Source organism: Triturus cristatus, chromosome 2_1 (genome assembly GCF_964204655.1).
Source record: "Triturus cristatus chromosome 2_1, aTriCri1.1, whole genome shotgun sequence".
Classification (NCBI taxonomy): domain Eukaryota; kingdom Metazoa; phylum Chordata; class Amphibia; order Caudata; family Salamandridae; genus Triturus; species Triturus cristatus.
In genome coordinates, this window is record NC_140581.1 from 523,759,184 (window position 1) to 523,773,086 (window position 13,903).

General features: G+C 39.6%; 1 protein-coding gene across 1 annotated transcript in view; it reads right to left on the bottom strand.

Moving 5' to 3' along the window:
* Window positions 1-210: 210 nt before the first annotated feature.
* Window positions 211-13,903, bottom strand: part of TMEM167A (transmembrane protein 167A) — a 117,763-nt gene continuing 104,070 nt past the window's right edge. The window contains exons 3-4 of the mRNA XM_085632422.1: window positions 5,613-5,647; window positions 211-647 (exon numbers count right to left, since the gene is read on the bottom strand). Coding sequence (XP_085488548.1) covers window positions 577-647; window positions 5,613-5,647 — 106 coding nt within the window. The 3' untranslated portion in view covers window positions 211-576. The remainder of the gene's footprint in view (window positions 648-5,612; window positions 5,648-13,903) is intronic.

Consider the following 13,903-nt stretch of genomic DNA (forward strand, 5'->3'; position numbering starts at 1 on the left):
ATTAGTATATCTACTACCGCTACATTTATGTTGCTCAAATAGGTTTTTGATGGAAATTCAATTGATATAAAATTCTACATTACACATTATGACTGATAATCTTTGTTGCAATTTTGTGAAACATGTTTAAACACTCTTATGTTAACACTTCCTTGCTGGGTCCTACCCATGCACAAACATTCTTCAATTAATGACTACTAGGAATAAAAATATTTTCTAAAGAAACAATGTTTATTTAGAAGGGCATTTTTTTGGTCTTCACATTTACAAAGATAGCTCTTTCTACCATTTCAGTTCAGTTGTAGAAATGCACATTAAAACTGAATGAACGACAAATCATGTTTCCAGAATTTGCAACAAGATACATTGCCATAAAGGATCTATGTTGCACTTTTGTGTAGCTTGCTCTTCTTGGTCCACTAAGGTACACAAAAGACAAGTGCGGACAGTATGTCCATATCCTCCTCCTCAAAAAAAAAAAAAACACTAAAAAGAGAGGCAGACAATTATTTTCAACTCAGTTTATACAAGTCCAAAGGTGGCGAAGAGCAGTGCAGTACTGTCACATCCCAAATATTACTGCGCAAAGAGAATACTGAAAGCCATCACTATACAGCATACAGCTACGTATGGACTCTTCCGTTCACCTGTTTGTGAGAAAAAAAAACATTAGATAAAGAAGAACAACAAATTGAGAGGATAGTCAAAAATAAGGCACATACTAGTTAAGCAAGTACTCCTATAGACAGTGGACATCAAGTATTGGCAGATACGCACAAGGAGAATACAATACCATCAACAAAATACTGGACAAATGTAATAGAATAAATAAGAAAATGCCTTTGTTTACATGTTTAGATCATTTACAGATCCTTTACCTTTAATTATTATGATTTAAAAATTAGTAGAACACAACATACACCCTATAGGAGTTTCTTTGCAGTGTTGGGACATTTAAATAGACAGAAAGAAGAGTATGAACTGAGAGGCCGGGAGTAACTGATGGTAACTACAGTGGATACTGTAAAGTTTTTAGTTTCTGCTAGATTTTACTTAAGGAAGGTTCCGCTCAAAGAAAAAGTAGAATTTGATTCAACAGTTCTGTGGTAGCCACTCAAACAGATCTTCCTTTAAGCTTTTTCTATTTAAATTTATGGACAGAGTACAGAGGACAAGATTTTTAATTGAGTGCTCAAGTAGGGGTGTACTATGAGAACTTCGTAGTTATGTAGAAAAGTCCAGTATTGTAGCTCTTAAACAACATGAATGCCAAGTTAAACTAGATGTGATAGGTACCCAGTGCAGCTGTTTAAGGTAAGCTGTTTAAGTTTCATATTCTTTAGATTAAAGATTAATATTACAGAAGCATTCTAAATCTTTTGTTGGTTAGTAATATTATTCATACGAAGCTGTAAGTAAATTGAATTGTGGCTATCTAGTCTAGATTGCATCAATGCATATATTGCCTACTGTGATTTTCTGTAAAAAAAACCAAAGATCCTTTTAAGAGAGCCATGGCTAAAGACGCATGCTTTGGTCACTTCACCAATTTGAGCGTCAAACATAAAGGTTGGCACCCATCGGAATACCTGGATTTCTGATCCCATTCACTAGAGCAGGACATCAATTACAGTGAGGCAGACCACAGGGAAGCTTTCCAAAGAATTCTTTTGGAAAATACTAGGATAATTTCTGGTTAAATTGGATTTAAATTTTAGAAAGTTACAGCCCACCAGCTTCTTATGTAATTAAGCGCTCCTGATACACCCCTAGACCCAGTTTTCAGATTGTCTCCAAAACTGATCACAAGCTGTGTTCCGTAAGTATACATATAGGTTGTGGCTTGGAACTCATTAAGGTTGAGAGCCATTAGTTTTAGATGGATATGAAGTACCATGAGGGACACAGAAAATCACTAGGGTGCTCCCTAGATATGATCTTAGGGCTCTAAATTAAAAGGAGTCAATTTGAACCACTTGGTTAAAGTTGATCAGTAAAGTTGAAATCAAGGCAGCGTGCAGTTGCTATATCCTCTAGTTGCTTAATCAGGACAAGATGATCAATGGTATCAAAATCGGCTGACAGATCTAATAGTACAACCACTGTGGAATCCCCCATTTCTGGCATCATTCTCAGGTCATCAACCATTAAAGTCACCACTAGTATCAGACAAGTTCTGGACAAAATACTGCTTAGGATGAATTTAAGATGGCATTTGACTATAGTAACTCCTGCAGTTGTTTCACAATAACATCTCACAACAGTTTCACCCAGAGTAGTACAAAGGACATAGACAATGGTTTGCAGGGTCATCTATAGGAAGAACTGGCTTTTTAAATATGGGACAAAACAGTGTTTTTAACTCCCTGCGGAACACTACCCGATTTAATATTTTGATACTAGTGGCACAACTTCACCACTTACCACTTTTAGAATGTAGGTTAGGCAAATATCTATTGGGAAACCCACCGGTTTGCTGTGAAGCATCAACATTTCAGTTTCCCCTTTATAAAGAGGCTTGAACTCAAAAAGTTCGTTTATTTTCAGACATTGGCGAGATCAAGCTCCCTGAAGCAATAACCATTGTTGAAAAACAGGCAATTCCTTGGCTAGATCCCCAGACAGACATAGCACAAGTTTTCGCATAAAAGTGTTTCTAGCAGCAGCTCAGTGGTGACCTGTTTAGTGGGCTGAAGATGAACCATTTGTAGTTCTTTCTGAGCGTTAAAAACAAGCTCTGCTACAATTGCTAAGCCAGTAAATTGAGCCTTCCTCTTGCTCTTAAATAGTTGAGTAGTTACATTAAAACTTTGACTAGGGAGATAATATACTTCTTGGTGCCTACAAATATTGGCTTGGGCTCATGAGTTATTTTAGAGTTTTGATGATGATCGCAGTATTTAATGGGGAGCGAAACGCCATCAACCAATTATACTGCAGACCCACCTTTGAATATATGATTTGGTATGACAGGCAGTGTTGTTTCTGTTATTATGATATACAAGATGATAACGTTTACCACACGCGTGTATCACTTATGAAAGAGGACTGAACACGTTGCTCTGTATTGGCAATTACTGCATTGCTTTTGTGACTTTGTTTATTTGATTAAAATTGTCATTTGACTGCACATAATTTCTGCATAGTCTTTTAACGAGGTACCTCTGTTCCTTGTTCTACCAATTACTCCAGGTCCCTGACGAATCCTGGGTTTGCCTGGTAAAGTTCCCAGAAGCAATCTGGGAATCCAAAACAATGGAACTTGCATCCTTTTTACATCACTATACATCCTACGTAAACCCTAAGAAAAAGCCAAAGTACTAATTTGTTTAGTTACACAGATAATTGGAGCAATTGCAAGAGACCAATGGGGACATAGGAGGTGCTTAAAAAATGCAATCAAACTCTGAATGGGAGGTGGTTTGGTTCAGTTCTTTGGCTGCATGCAGAAACACAGTGAGGAGTGGTGAGGGAAAGGGAGGGATACAGTTTAGGATGGTTTGTTGATGTGAAAATATGGGTTTTGAAACCTCTCAAAGTTTATCACTGATCTAGAAATTATTAGATGCAAATGGGGGTCATTTGCTGAGATAATCTGTTGGCATGTGCGCTTTGCGAGTGTTTCAGGTTTAGAACTTATCCACAAATATGCCCTCATTCCTTTGTTCAAACCAGTGAAAATATCGGTCTCCAACATGTAGTTTGCACGGTACTTGTAGCTCACTAGTTGCCCATAAGTGAGTTGCAGACTTGGAGCCCAGACAAGTACTTCATTCAGTGGGTGTGAAGCTGAGCTACATTCTCCTCTGAGCATTGCCAAAGCAACACCACTCTGTTGCAGTTCCTTCAAGTGGCAGCCAGCCAAACCAAACACTAGTGCATTCACACAAATAAACAAATACATATGTGTACAGAGAGTGACAGAGAATGCAGGGTTTGTGACACAAATAATCACCCCACGAAAAAGCCCAGCACTGTTCGACAAAGTGAGAATAATGCCAGTGGAGCGGCTCTAGTGTGGAACTGCAGGAGCAACCATGGACATGACAAGCGTTGTGAAGGGAACAGAGAGAGCTAAGTGACACACTTGCTTCAGGCATTGAGTGTGGATTATGAAAATCTTTATGTTTCAAGGCCTGTGAATGTATGAGAAAAAGAGTGATTCTTGGTACCAGATGTGGTGCTCCACCCTCGCGGTAATCCCTCACATTTGCAACCAGTATCAACATCCGGTAGACCTCTACGCAAAATGGGGTCATCTGTGAACCTATGGATATTAAATACAAAACGGTGATCCCTTTTGATAAATTCTGGGTATTCATGCCATAACTGTGCTCATGCATTGCATAATGGTGGTGTACCACATTTACTTATCTGAGTGATCACCCCATGGTCATATGTCTGAATTGATGTACAAGCATTTTGACTAGGAGTACTGGGAGACTGATATCCAGCTGCTCGGAGCATGTGCTCTCACTCTTAAGTCATGGAGAAGAGCAAGTTGAACCAAACTAGCTTATTTAACCTTAAAGAAAGGGTAATTATTAGCAATGTCATGCCCCTACCGTGACTACCTATAAAGTGCTAATTTCACTGAATATGCTATTCTGGCTTTTCCTATTAAAAAAGACTTGTGTAGGATTACAAGTTTTTTTTTTTTTTTTTTTAAATCAACCTAGGACAATCCTACAGAGCTCATTCTCTGCCCTCGTCCTTCATCAAAGCTCTCTTGAGGGAGGCTCTATCTCTCACCTATTCACCACTGTCAACTCCTTCCTCACTCAAGATATCTTCCCCAGAAGCTCAAAAGACAAGCCAACTACTCCCGCTCCTTAAGAAACCTAAAATTGCTCATATAAAGTTCTGTATGAACTGGCCCAATTGCTACTTGGCTTAACTGTGGCTACCTTGCATAACTGTTATCAACCGTCTCATAATACTGGCCATCTCTCATAATGGTAGCCCTTACACGATGATGGTCATGCTTGGCATATGTTGGCATTCCAGGCTCTATGGTGGCCATTCATGGCATAATACTAACCTAAAAATGCCCAACTTCCTCACTGTGTTGGCTTCCTTGTCAATATGATGGCACCTGACGGGATCATAATAAATAGTAACACAAGGGCATGTGAGGCAATCTTTTCTTATGAGGAAGTTGAACAAGTAAGCATAGCATGAAGGAAACACATTTACATTGGGAGACAAAATTACTTTATTTCCAAAATATATTTAAAACTGATCCCTGTTCACAAAAGGTTAGGGAGACTCCTAGCTAATGTTATTTCATTGATGATAGATGGCTCTTGCTAATACCGCTGTTATTTCATTGCTCAGCGGATTTGTTTCATATCAATGTAGCTTTTTAATCACACTGATTTTGTAACTCTGCTTGATGATCTGGAGTGGTCGCTACTAGTAACAATGTATGGTTGTTCAATATTATCAACTTCCCAGAGTTGGATACCAGTGATAATTGTTAGTAGTTCAACATGCTTTTTAATCGATCATTATAATAAGGACTGGAGTTCCTTGAACAGAAATATTCCATAAATCAACATACAAAGCAAATTAATTGTAGTGAATAGAAAACCTGATATAGAGAAACTTACCAATCCTCGCACATTTCCAAAAAATTCCCAGCACACTACAAGAAAGAAATGAAAGAGTCTTAAATTACTGAGAAACATTTATTGGAACACCAAACCGCACTATTTAGTTCACACACTTTAGTTTAAGTCTACCATCTAGTGCTGCCTACGTAGGATAAAACATATTACAGAATTCAAATGTCAAACCAAATCTTGTGTAATATGTGCAAATCTTAATAAATCAGCTACATATACTGGATGTTTTGATACTGCATATTTAGAGTAAACACAAGCCAAGTAAAAAAATTGAAAAGATAATACGTTTTAACAGGTAAAATCTTTTCATATGAGATATATATATATATGCCATATCACGGTTATGCTACCTTCCCTTATTCCTGAAAACAAAGAGATTGAGGTTAGAAAGCAATTTATGTAAACCCGACATTTTGTGGATTAGGTATTTTAAAAAGCAATGTTCTTAAACCTAAATAATAAGTTCCACGTAACATAAAGAGTACATTTTTGACAAAGATGTTTCAATCAAAAGGTTTCCTCAACATTAATTTCAACCATTGGCCTAAGTAAACACTCCTAGCTCCAATCACAAGATAAATGCATGATTCGTGTTGTTTTTTACAAGAAAAAAGTCTCCCTCTTGACCTATACTTCTTTTAAATGATTCAGCACGAATTCAAAAAAGTGGGCTAACTATCAATTTACAACAACAACATGATACAACAGTCGTCCTCTATTTAAATATATATTTATTTATCAAAATTGTTTGTCACTTTTTCAAAAATACTATACATAAAAAATGTATACACATTATTGTTATCAAGGAATTATATAGTCATACATAAATATTAAATCAGAAAAAAGCAATAAATAGCCCCAGGTAGAGAGACACCAAACATCCTATCAGCAACCTCTCATTCATACACATCTCTTACACGCCCTTCACACCACACTCATCATTTCATACATCTGGAAAGTACAAGACAATAGATGATATAATGGTCTTAGTGACCAAATACAACTACTGCATAAAGCAGGATCTGAAAAGCGTGTTGTTTTTGAGCCTGGAAGAAAAGTGCCTTCTCAATCACTGAGCAACCTAACAATTAATTCTGATAAATGTATTCAAATACCTAAACTAAATGTGTTTCTAGGTTTTCTTTACACTTCCACATAGTCAATAATTCAGAAATGTATAAATGGAGTAATAAATGTAATAACTGATTTCATACCAATAACCATTAAGGAGCAACTAGCGTGGTGAAGTCCATCCAAAAGAATTTACGGTGGCTGTCTTTTTTGCTCAGATTTTAGCCCTCTTAGCAAAATTGAACTCCATTGACCAACATGAATACCTGTGTATAGCGAATGTCCTTAATTTGAGCTTCTAGTAGCTTTCAAAGAGAGAGAACAGAGCATTTTCATTCCCCTTATAGTCTGCGCCAAGCTTGCCATTTGTAAAGTCTGTCAGATATCATGAAGCTTGCTAAGCGTGCCTGCTCCTCGCATGCAATTATAAAAAAATTAAGATAACTGCCAAATCCATGTCTGGTCATTCTCGGACTACCCTTACTAAGAAGAGTTTTAAAATTCTGACAAAGAAATAGTCATAGTGTAGTGCCTACTGTGCACTCTCCTCAGAAACAAATCAACTACCTGCAAGAAGCAATGGTTTCAATCTCAATCAACATATTTTAGCTTTGATCTTCCTTTTATGCGGAAACGTACAACTATTTTGCCCATAAATTCTTGCACTGATAACCACTACTTGGCCTTCTGGTTTCTCTCAGGAGATCTGTTTGGTCAAAGTATTTCTCCTTTGAAAATCTTCAACCTTCATCCCTGAATGAGAAAACATACCTATGTATTCCTGTTGCTTTAAATATTTATGTTTCCTTGCACATGTATATCACAAAGTGGAAAGATGTATCTCTTGTTCAATTTTGGACATTATTCACCTGAAGTGTTCGTCAGCCTTAACATGCATGCTATATTTCATGACTTCCACAGGCCTTGAAGCACTGTTATTTTAGGTAGTACATATTTCATTTCCGGCATCTCGGCGCTAAGCATAGCCTCACTTTAAATTTTGGCAAAGAGAAGCATGATTTTAGGAAAACAGTGGATTCAGCATTATTTTTATGTATCTTCATCTTCAATTTAAGGTCTTGCACTTTCTACTTCTAAAGGTCCTGCCTCCAGAAACAGCTTCTGCCACGTGTTTATGTTCCATAGATATGCACTGGGAAAAAGGGTACAAGAACCATTCAAAACTGCATGCATTTGAGCATTACATGCTCAACTGGCTTTTTGAGCAAGAGCTCTGAGCGGCTCAAATGACTAGTGCCACCTTGTTATCTACTGTGCCTTTTGCTATTTTTGCATTAAACACATTAGATGTCTTTGGCCCCTAGTGCGGTCTGTTTAATATTAACAATTGGTGTATTGGCACGCTGAAAAATGACGCAGCAAAGAAATGACAGGAGAGCGCTGGACCAGACTTCACACAATGACCCCAGGAACCAGAGGAAAATGAGAAGTTTATCCAGAGGGACTGAGGTGGAGCGAGGCACAGCACTGGGCTTGGTAACCTGGCAAAACAGCACAAGCATGTTGCACCAAAATTCTAGGTGTATTCTAACTGCACTTACCATATATTTGCTTGCTTGCACTGAACAGCCAGTGTTGTTTTATGGTTGTCAATGTGTTGTTAAAAAGGATCTGCCCAATGTTGTCCGCGTGAAAGACGACTGGGAAAATAGGTTGGTTTGGTACAGAAGACTGGGAGGAGTACATTGGGCAGAAGAATGTGCAAGAGTGTGAATTCATGGTTTAGAACAAGTGGTCTCTAGAAATAGTGCTGTAACAGGGAAGGTAGGCAGGAGCAGCAGAACTGAACACTGACCCATTAAGGAGGAACATGTTTGAAAAGGAGGCCCAATAATCCAGCCATCCTGGCACCTTCACGAGCCCCACCAGGGGCTTCACTGAAGATAGAGAAAAAAAGAGCTGAATGTGCAGGGATAATTGGACAAGAGTACCTCTCCTTCCCCCTTGCACAAGACTAGTTAGAAAAAATATAACTTGAGGAATCCTATCACCGTTCCTTCCTTACCTTCTTCCAAGGAATGAGCTGCAGTCACAAGACCAGCAGGCCCCTTTCTGTGTTAACCAGGTGTATGAGCTAGAAAATGTACTTCCTACCCATACTATGTATCCCAAATACTGTAACCATGCGTTCAATTATTTGCAACAGTGGGTGCGACTCACTAAGAAGGAAAGATAGAATCCTTTCTTGTACATGGTATCTTTGACATACAAAATTAACAAACTTGCAGAAGAAGGTGTAGGATCCCAAGAATAAAGTAAATGTTGAGAAATGGCCACTCTTCCTACAATGGCAGCAGCAGGCACACAAGTGTAAGAATGACTCCAAAATCTGAGGGATGGAAAATCCCAGGAGAAACTAGATTAACGAATTAGTCACCCCACAATAGTTCTCCTCAAAAGAAACGTGGTAGAAAAACCCATGCAATGGAATTAAATTAATGATACTAAGCCTTCATGGCCAGTTCTTTAAGAAAAAGAATCAAAGCAGCCAAATACTTTTACAGTGCAGGGAGCGCTGACTTCAGAGAGTTTATATGCACAATCTCACCTGATAATAAGCCATTAATAAGATATTCCATTTTCAATTATTTTGCAGGAATCTAGAAACTCAAGATGCCAGAAAGAATTATAGTGATTTTAGTCTAAATATATGGAGTATGTTAATACTCGTCAGCTATCATACCATTAAGAACTGTGTCCCAAGACAAGGTAAGACCACCTTTCTGGTCAATAACACATGAAACAAAAACACTGCTCACATAGGCTCAAAACAAAGACAACATTCTTCCAACGACACACACCACAACCATGTAGTATGCTACCCATGTGCATCAGTGCTTCAACACCCCGGGTAGGTAGAGTAAACACTACATAAATGCTACAATACTAAACAATACACATACAGAACTGTTTATGACAATGATGACGTGTACAGTAATACAGTGTCACAATAAACCAATGAACCGGAAACGCCTCTTCAATTTGGTTATGTATAGAGGAAAATAACAATTGTATTCGGAGGAGAAGAGCCACGTCGCCTTTGGTATTACTCTGGGAAGAGCAACCTTAAATAGTTTCTCTCAAAATGTATTGATGCTGTCCTCGAGTTTACCAGGGAATTAACATTTGTGAAATATTCTGCCATCTCAATATGTTTCTATTGCAGTGGCAAAAAAAACGGTCCTATGTATTAAACATAAATACAACAAGTACAAATAGCAGATGTTCCCGCGCATGCGGTAATGCAGGACACATTAGTCCAAGCCTTCTAATTAACGTGCGCAAATTATTTCAAATGCTGCCAGCAGATTTTGATTAATGATGGGTAACAAATACAATCAATCATTCAAGAAATAGAAGGAACCCATTTTAATCAAAGCCCAATTAAAGAAATTACAACATGTTCGGCAACTGTGAACAACCTTGTGTTGTTTTTGGCATTCAGAGATATATAAGAAAATAAGCAATTAGCCTAGGGTGGCCAAACCGGCTTCAATGTTTTTCCAATCTTCTTCTAGCTTCAAAAACGTTAAACTCTGGTCAAACAATTAGAGTCTGAAGTTAAATCTGACAATTCAATACGAAAAACAACAATAAAATAAGATTCGGTACTAATAAAAGTGATTTTTAATAATTTGTGTTTTTGTAAAGATAACGGGGGGCATTCTAGTGGGTGTCGTGGCCCAAATATAAAAGTCAGCCATCAATGGTGGACTACGAAATCAAGCAGGGTTCGGCTGGCACTTCAACAGATCAGACTGCACTCTTGTAAAGGTGGAGAGTGACAAAGGAAGCAGCGGGAGGGAGAGGATCACAGGTAAATCAAACACATCTGGCACTTGCGTGTCTTTCAGGTGCGTGAACTCCTAGCCTGTTCCTTATATAAGTAAGAAAGACCGGCCTTAGACAACAAATATACTTGTAAACCTGGCACCGCGCATCTTTCTTCATCCAGTCTCCTACAATGGACACTGCAAGAAAGTCAAACCTCTACAGACCTGGTTAAAGTGCTGCAGAATCAACAAGAAGACTGCACCCTCATTTTTCGACACCTTTCTTTACTTGTCTCGCCAGCCTAATGTTTTCCCTAGAATCTTTTGGTGGAATATTTCTTTATTTACTTTTTGGTGAACATACAGTACTCCGTTCATAGAGTGAGTGTGCAATATCATACAGCATTAGAACAGTGTATGATGCAAGAGTAACAGCGGTAATAGCATAAATGCGACAGTAATACAGTACACAAACATTTTTTCATACATTTGTCAGCGCAAACAGACAGGATCAGAAGTTGCTTTTTTTATTTTATTTTTTTATTAAAAAATGTTATTGAAATTTTTCAGTTACATTCAGCAGTCGTTGTAGGATAAGACCAGATTGGCACAAAACCCATTTCTTACATTGTTACATGAATAACTGGCCCCTACTGTTCGTCTGGTTAAGAGAGAAAGAGAAGAGAGGAGGAAAAGGGGCAGAAAGTTTAGTGTAGATAGGAAGGGGACAGGTCCGTAGGCAGAATAAACGCTTGGCAGACCATTAGCGGTATCTATACTAGCTATGTACAGATGACCGCCAACAAAAGGAACAAGCTGGGTTGCTCATGGTGCCTAAGAGTCGCCGTATGTTGTGTTTGGGCTTGGAATTTATTGTTGGTTAGCGCTCAGGTTAAGTGTTTATGGAGGTTCATAAGAGTCTAGGTAAGTGTCCAGGGTACCCCACATCCCCCTAGTTGACGCTTTCCATGGCTAGTATTGAAGTGCCAGGTTGTCTGCTCTCCTGAGGTGTGTGATCCAGTTGATCCACCCTTTGTAGCTAGTTTTGCTTCTGTCTTTCCAGTTGTTTAAAACCATTTTAACCGCTGCTGTTATTAATAGGACCATTAGGTCCCTATCCTATTCCAACTCTCAGGTCGGTGCATAGAAAAGCCAAGGTGAGGGAGGCGAAATCCCTCACTATTTTGCAGACAAACACGTTGTCACTGAATTACATGGCATGAGATATCCCAATCAGTACCTAAAGAAAGGGGTGGGCAGCAACCACCTTCTATTTCGCATTATTTTTCAAGTGGGTTGCTGCAGACCAGCGGTTTGTGGATGCTGGACAAATGTGCGTTGTAGGATCGCAGAGGCCTTGATTAACTACGGCAGTGCTTTAAATAGAAGGGTGGTGGGGGGATGGAGGGTGAGGAGGATGATAGGGTTTCAAGACGTGTCCCAGGAGTCAAAGGCAGCTGCCCATCCACACCCGCATGGTGGCCAGTTGCAGTACTGGTAGTCACAAAGGAGTATCCATGAGTTTGGCCTCAATGCCGTTGAGGTATGCTCTCCAGTGAGAAGGGTTGGGTGCGATCGGGTGGCCCGGGACAGTCCCATAGGAGATCTAGAGTTTGGCAATGAGGGATCTGCGTAAATCGTTGAGCCATAATTGAATGGTAGGGGCTAATTGTGACTTCCAGCACATAACCAGTCAGCGCTTAGCTACCACCAAAGCCAAATCCAAAAATGTATTTTGAGTCTTGCGCTTTGCTGAGCGTTTAGTGATCTCTAACACAAAATGCAAGCCATTTAACTGTAAAGAACTGTCCGTGGCCTCCGACTGTGTATCAGCTATTTCTGTCCAGTTTGCCGCTAACCGCGGGCATGACCATACCATATGTGTGAATGTGGACTCAGTGTTGCAACATCGAGGACAACTGTCTGGGGAGCCGGGAAACATCCTGGAGATTCTTTGGGGCATCAGGTACGTGTGGTGAAGATAATTCAATTGGGTGTACTTAAGCCTGGCATTCACTGAAACACTTTTAGGGAATTCCAGACATTGCACTCACTGTTTCTTGGTTAATGTTGTTGAGAGTTCACCATCCAGAGCTCACCAAGTAGGCCCTAAGAAATGTGAGAGGGACCGCCCTGTCCTGGCGTATGGAATTGTAAAGCATTGCAACGGAGCTGCGGGCAGCACCGTATACAGGAAGTGTTTGGAGGTGTCTAGATGACTCCGGCTCATCATGTGTCCTGCCCCACACGGTGTGTAGTTGATGTGTGAGAGATGAATACAGAAGAAAGGAACTTGGGGGATCCCATATTCATCCCCCAGGTTGTCAAATGTATGGATAATTGAGTTGGTGAACGGAACTCCCCAAAATGTGACACCTGCTTTGGCCAGTCAGTCGCTTCCAGTTATAGGCCCTGTGGTGCGCCGCTGGGCATTACCCAAAGGGGTAGTTCTGGGGCGTAAGGGGGAATGGGTGTTTTCTATGTAAATAAAAGGACCAACAGGAACAGTCCAATCGCACAGTGTCCCAGTTCCATTACGTTATGGTCAGTGAGCCAGCGCACTGGCCATTGCACCTCTGCAGCTCCGTAATAATATTCATTGTTCGTGGCTCCCAACCCTCCCTCAGACAATGGAGCATATAATTTCGCAAGTGAAACCCGCTTACTGCTCTTACCCGATATGAGAGCTATCAGTAGTGACTTAAGGTCCCGAAAAAAGTTCTGGGGCAATGTCTTCCTAAAGTTTATAATAAAAACATACATATATGCATACATTTAAGGGCTTTGAGTCAACACCCATTCATCCACTGCTCTGTTGAAGTGTCATTTAGGCTTTGCCTCCGCCCACAACAGCACACATGACAGCAAGTCAGTCCCCTTCATCTGTTGGCTTTCTTGTACTGTTAAGTGATGGCCTTTGGCTTGCACAGCCGCCTGAAAAGAAATTCACCTCTGTGCCACACCTGAGATGCCATAGTAGCTGGGCCGTTCATTAAAAAAAATATTTTTTCAAATCTTCTTTGCGCTACTGCATATATTTGAAAAATAAAGAAAATGGCACCCAGACAAAGTTTTTTTTTGCTAATGCTTGTGCATTAGTTACAACTGATTATTAGAGGACTTTGGTAGACCCAAAAAGGGCAGCAACTCAGTAAAATGCATGACTTACTGTGAGAATGAGAAAAACATCTAGAAAGAAACCATACAGAACTAAACAAATCAGATTGGTTTTTAAATATAGGGCTAACCAGATTTAGCATAAATAGCCCAGAATTAAACTTATATCCAAATATGCTTATTATTGGGACTCAGATGGGTTGAGTCCCAAGCTGACTTGCCCAGAAATCCCTGATCCTATGTGGTGAATTGTGGAAGAGAAGAAACGTTTTAAATTTGAATGCGGTTTATGTT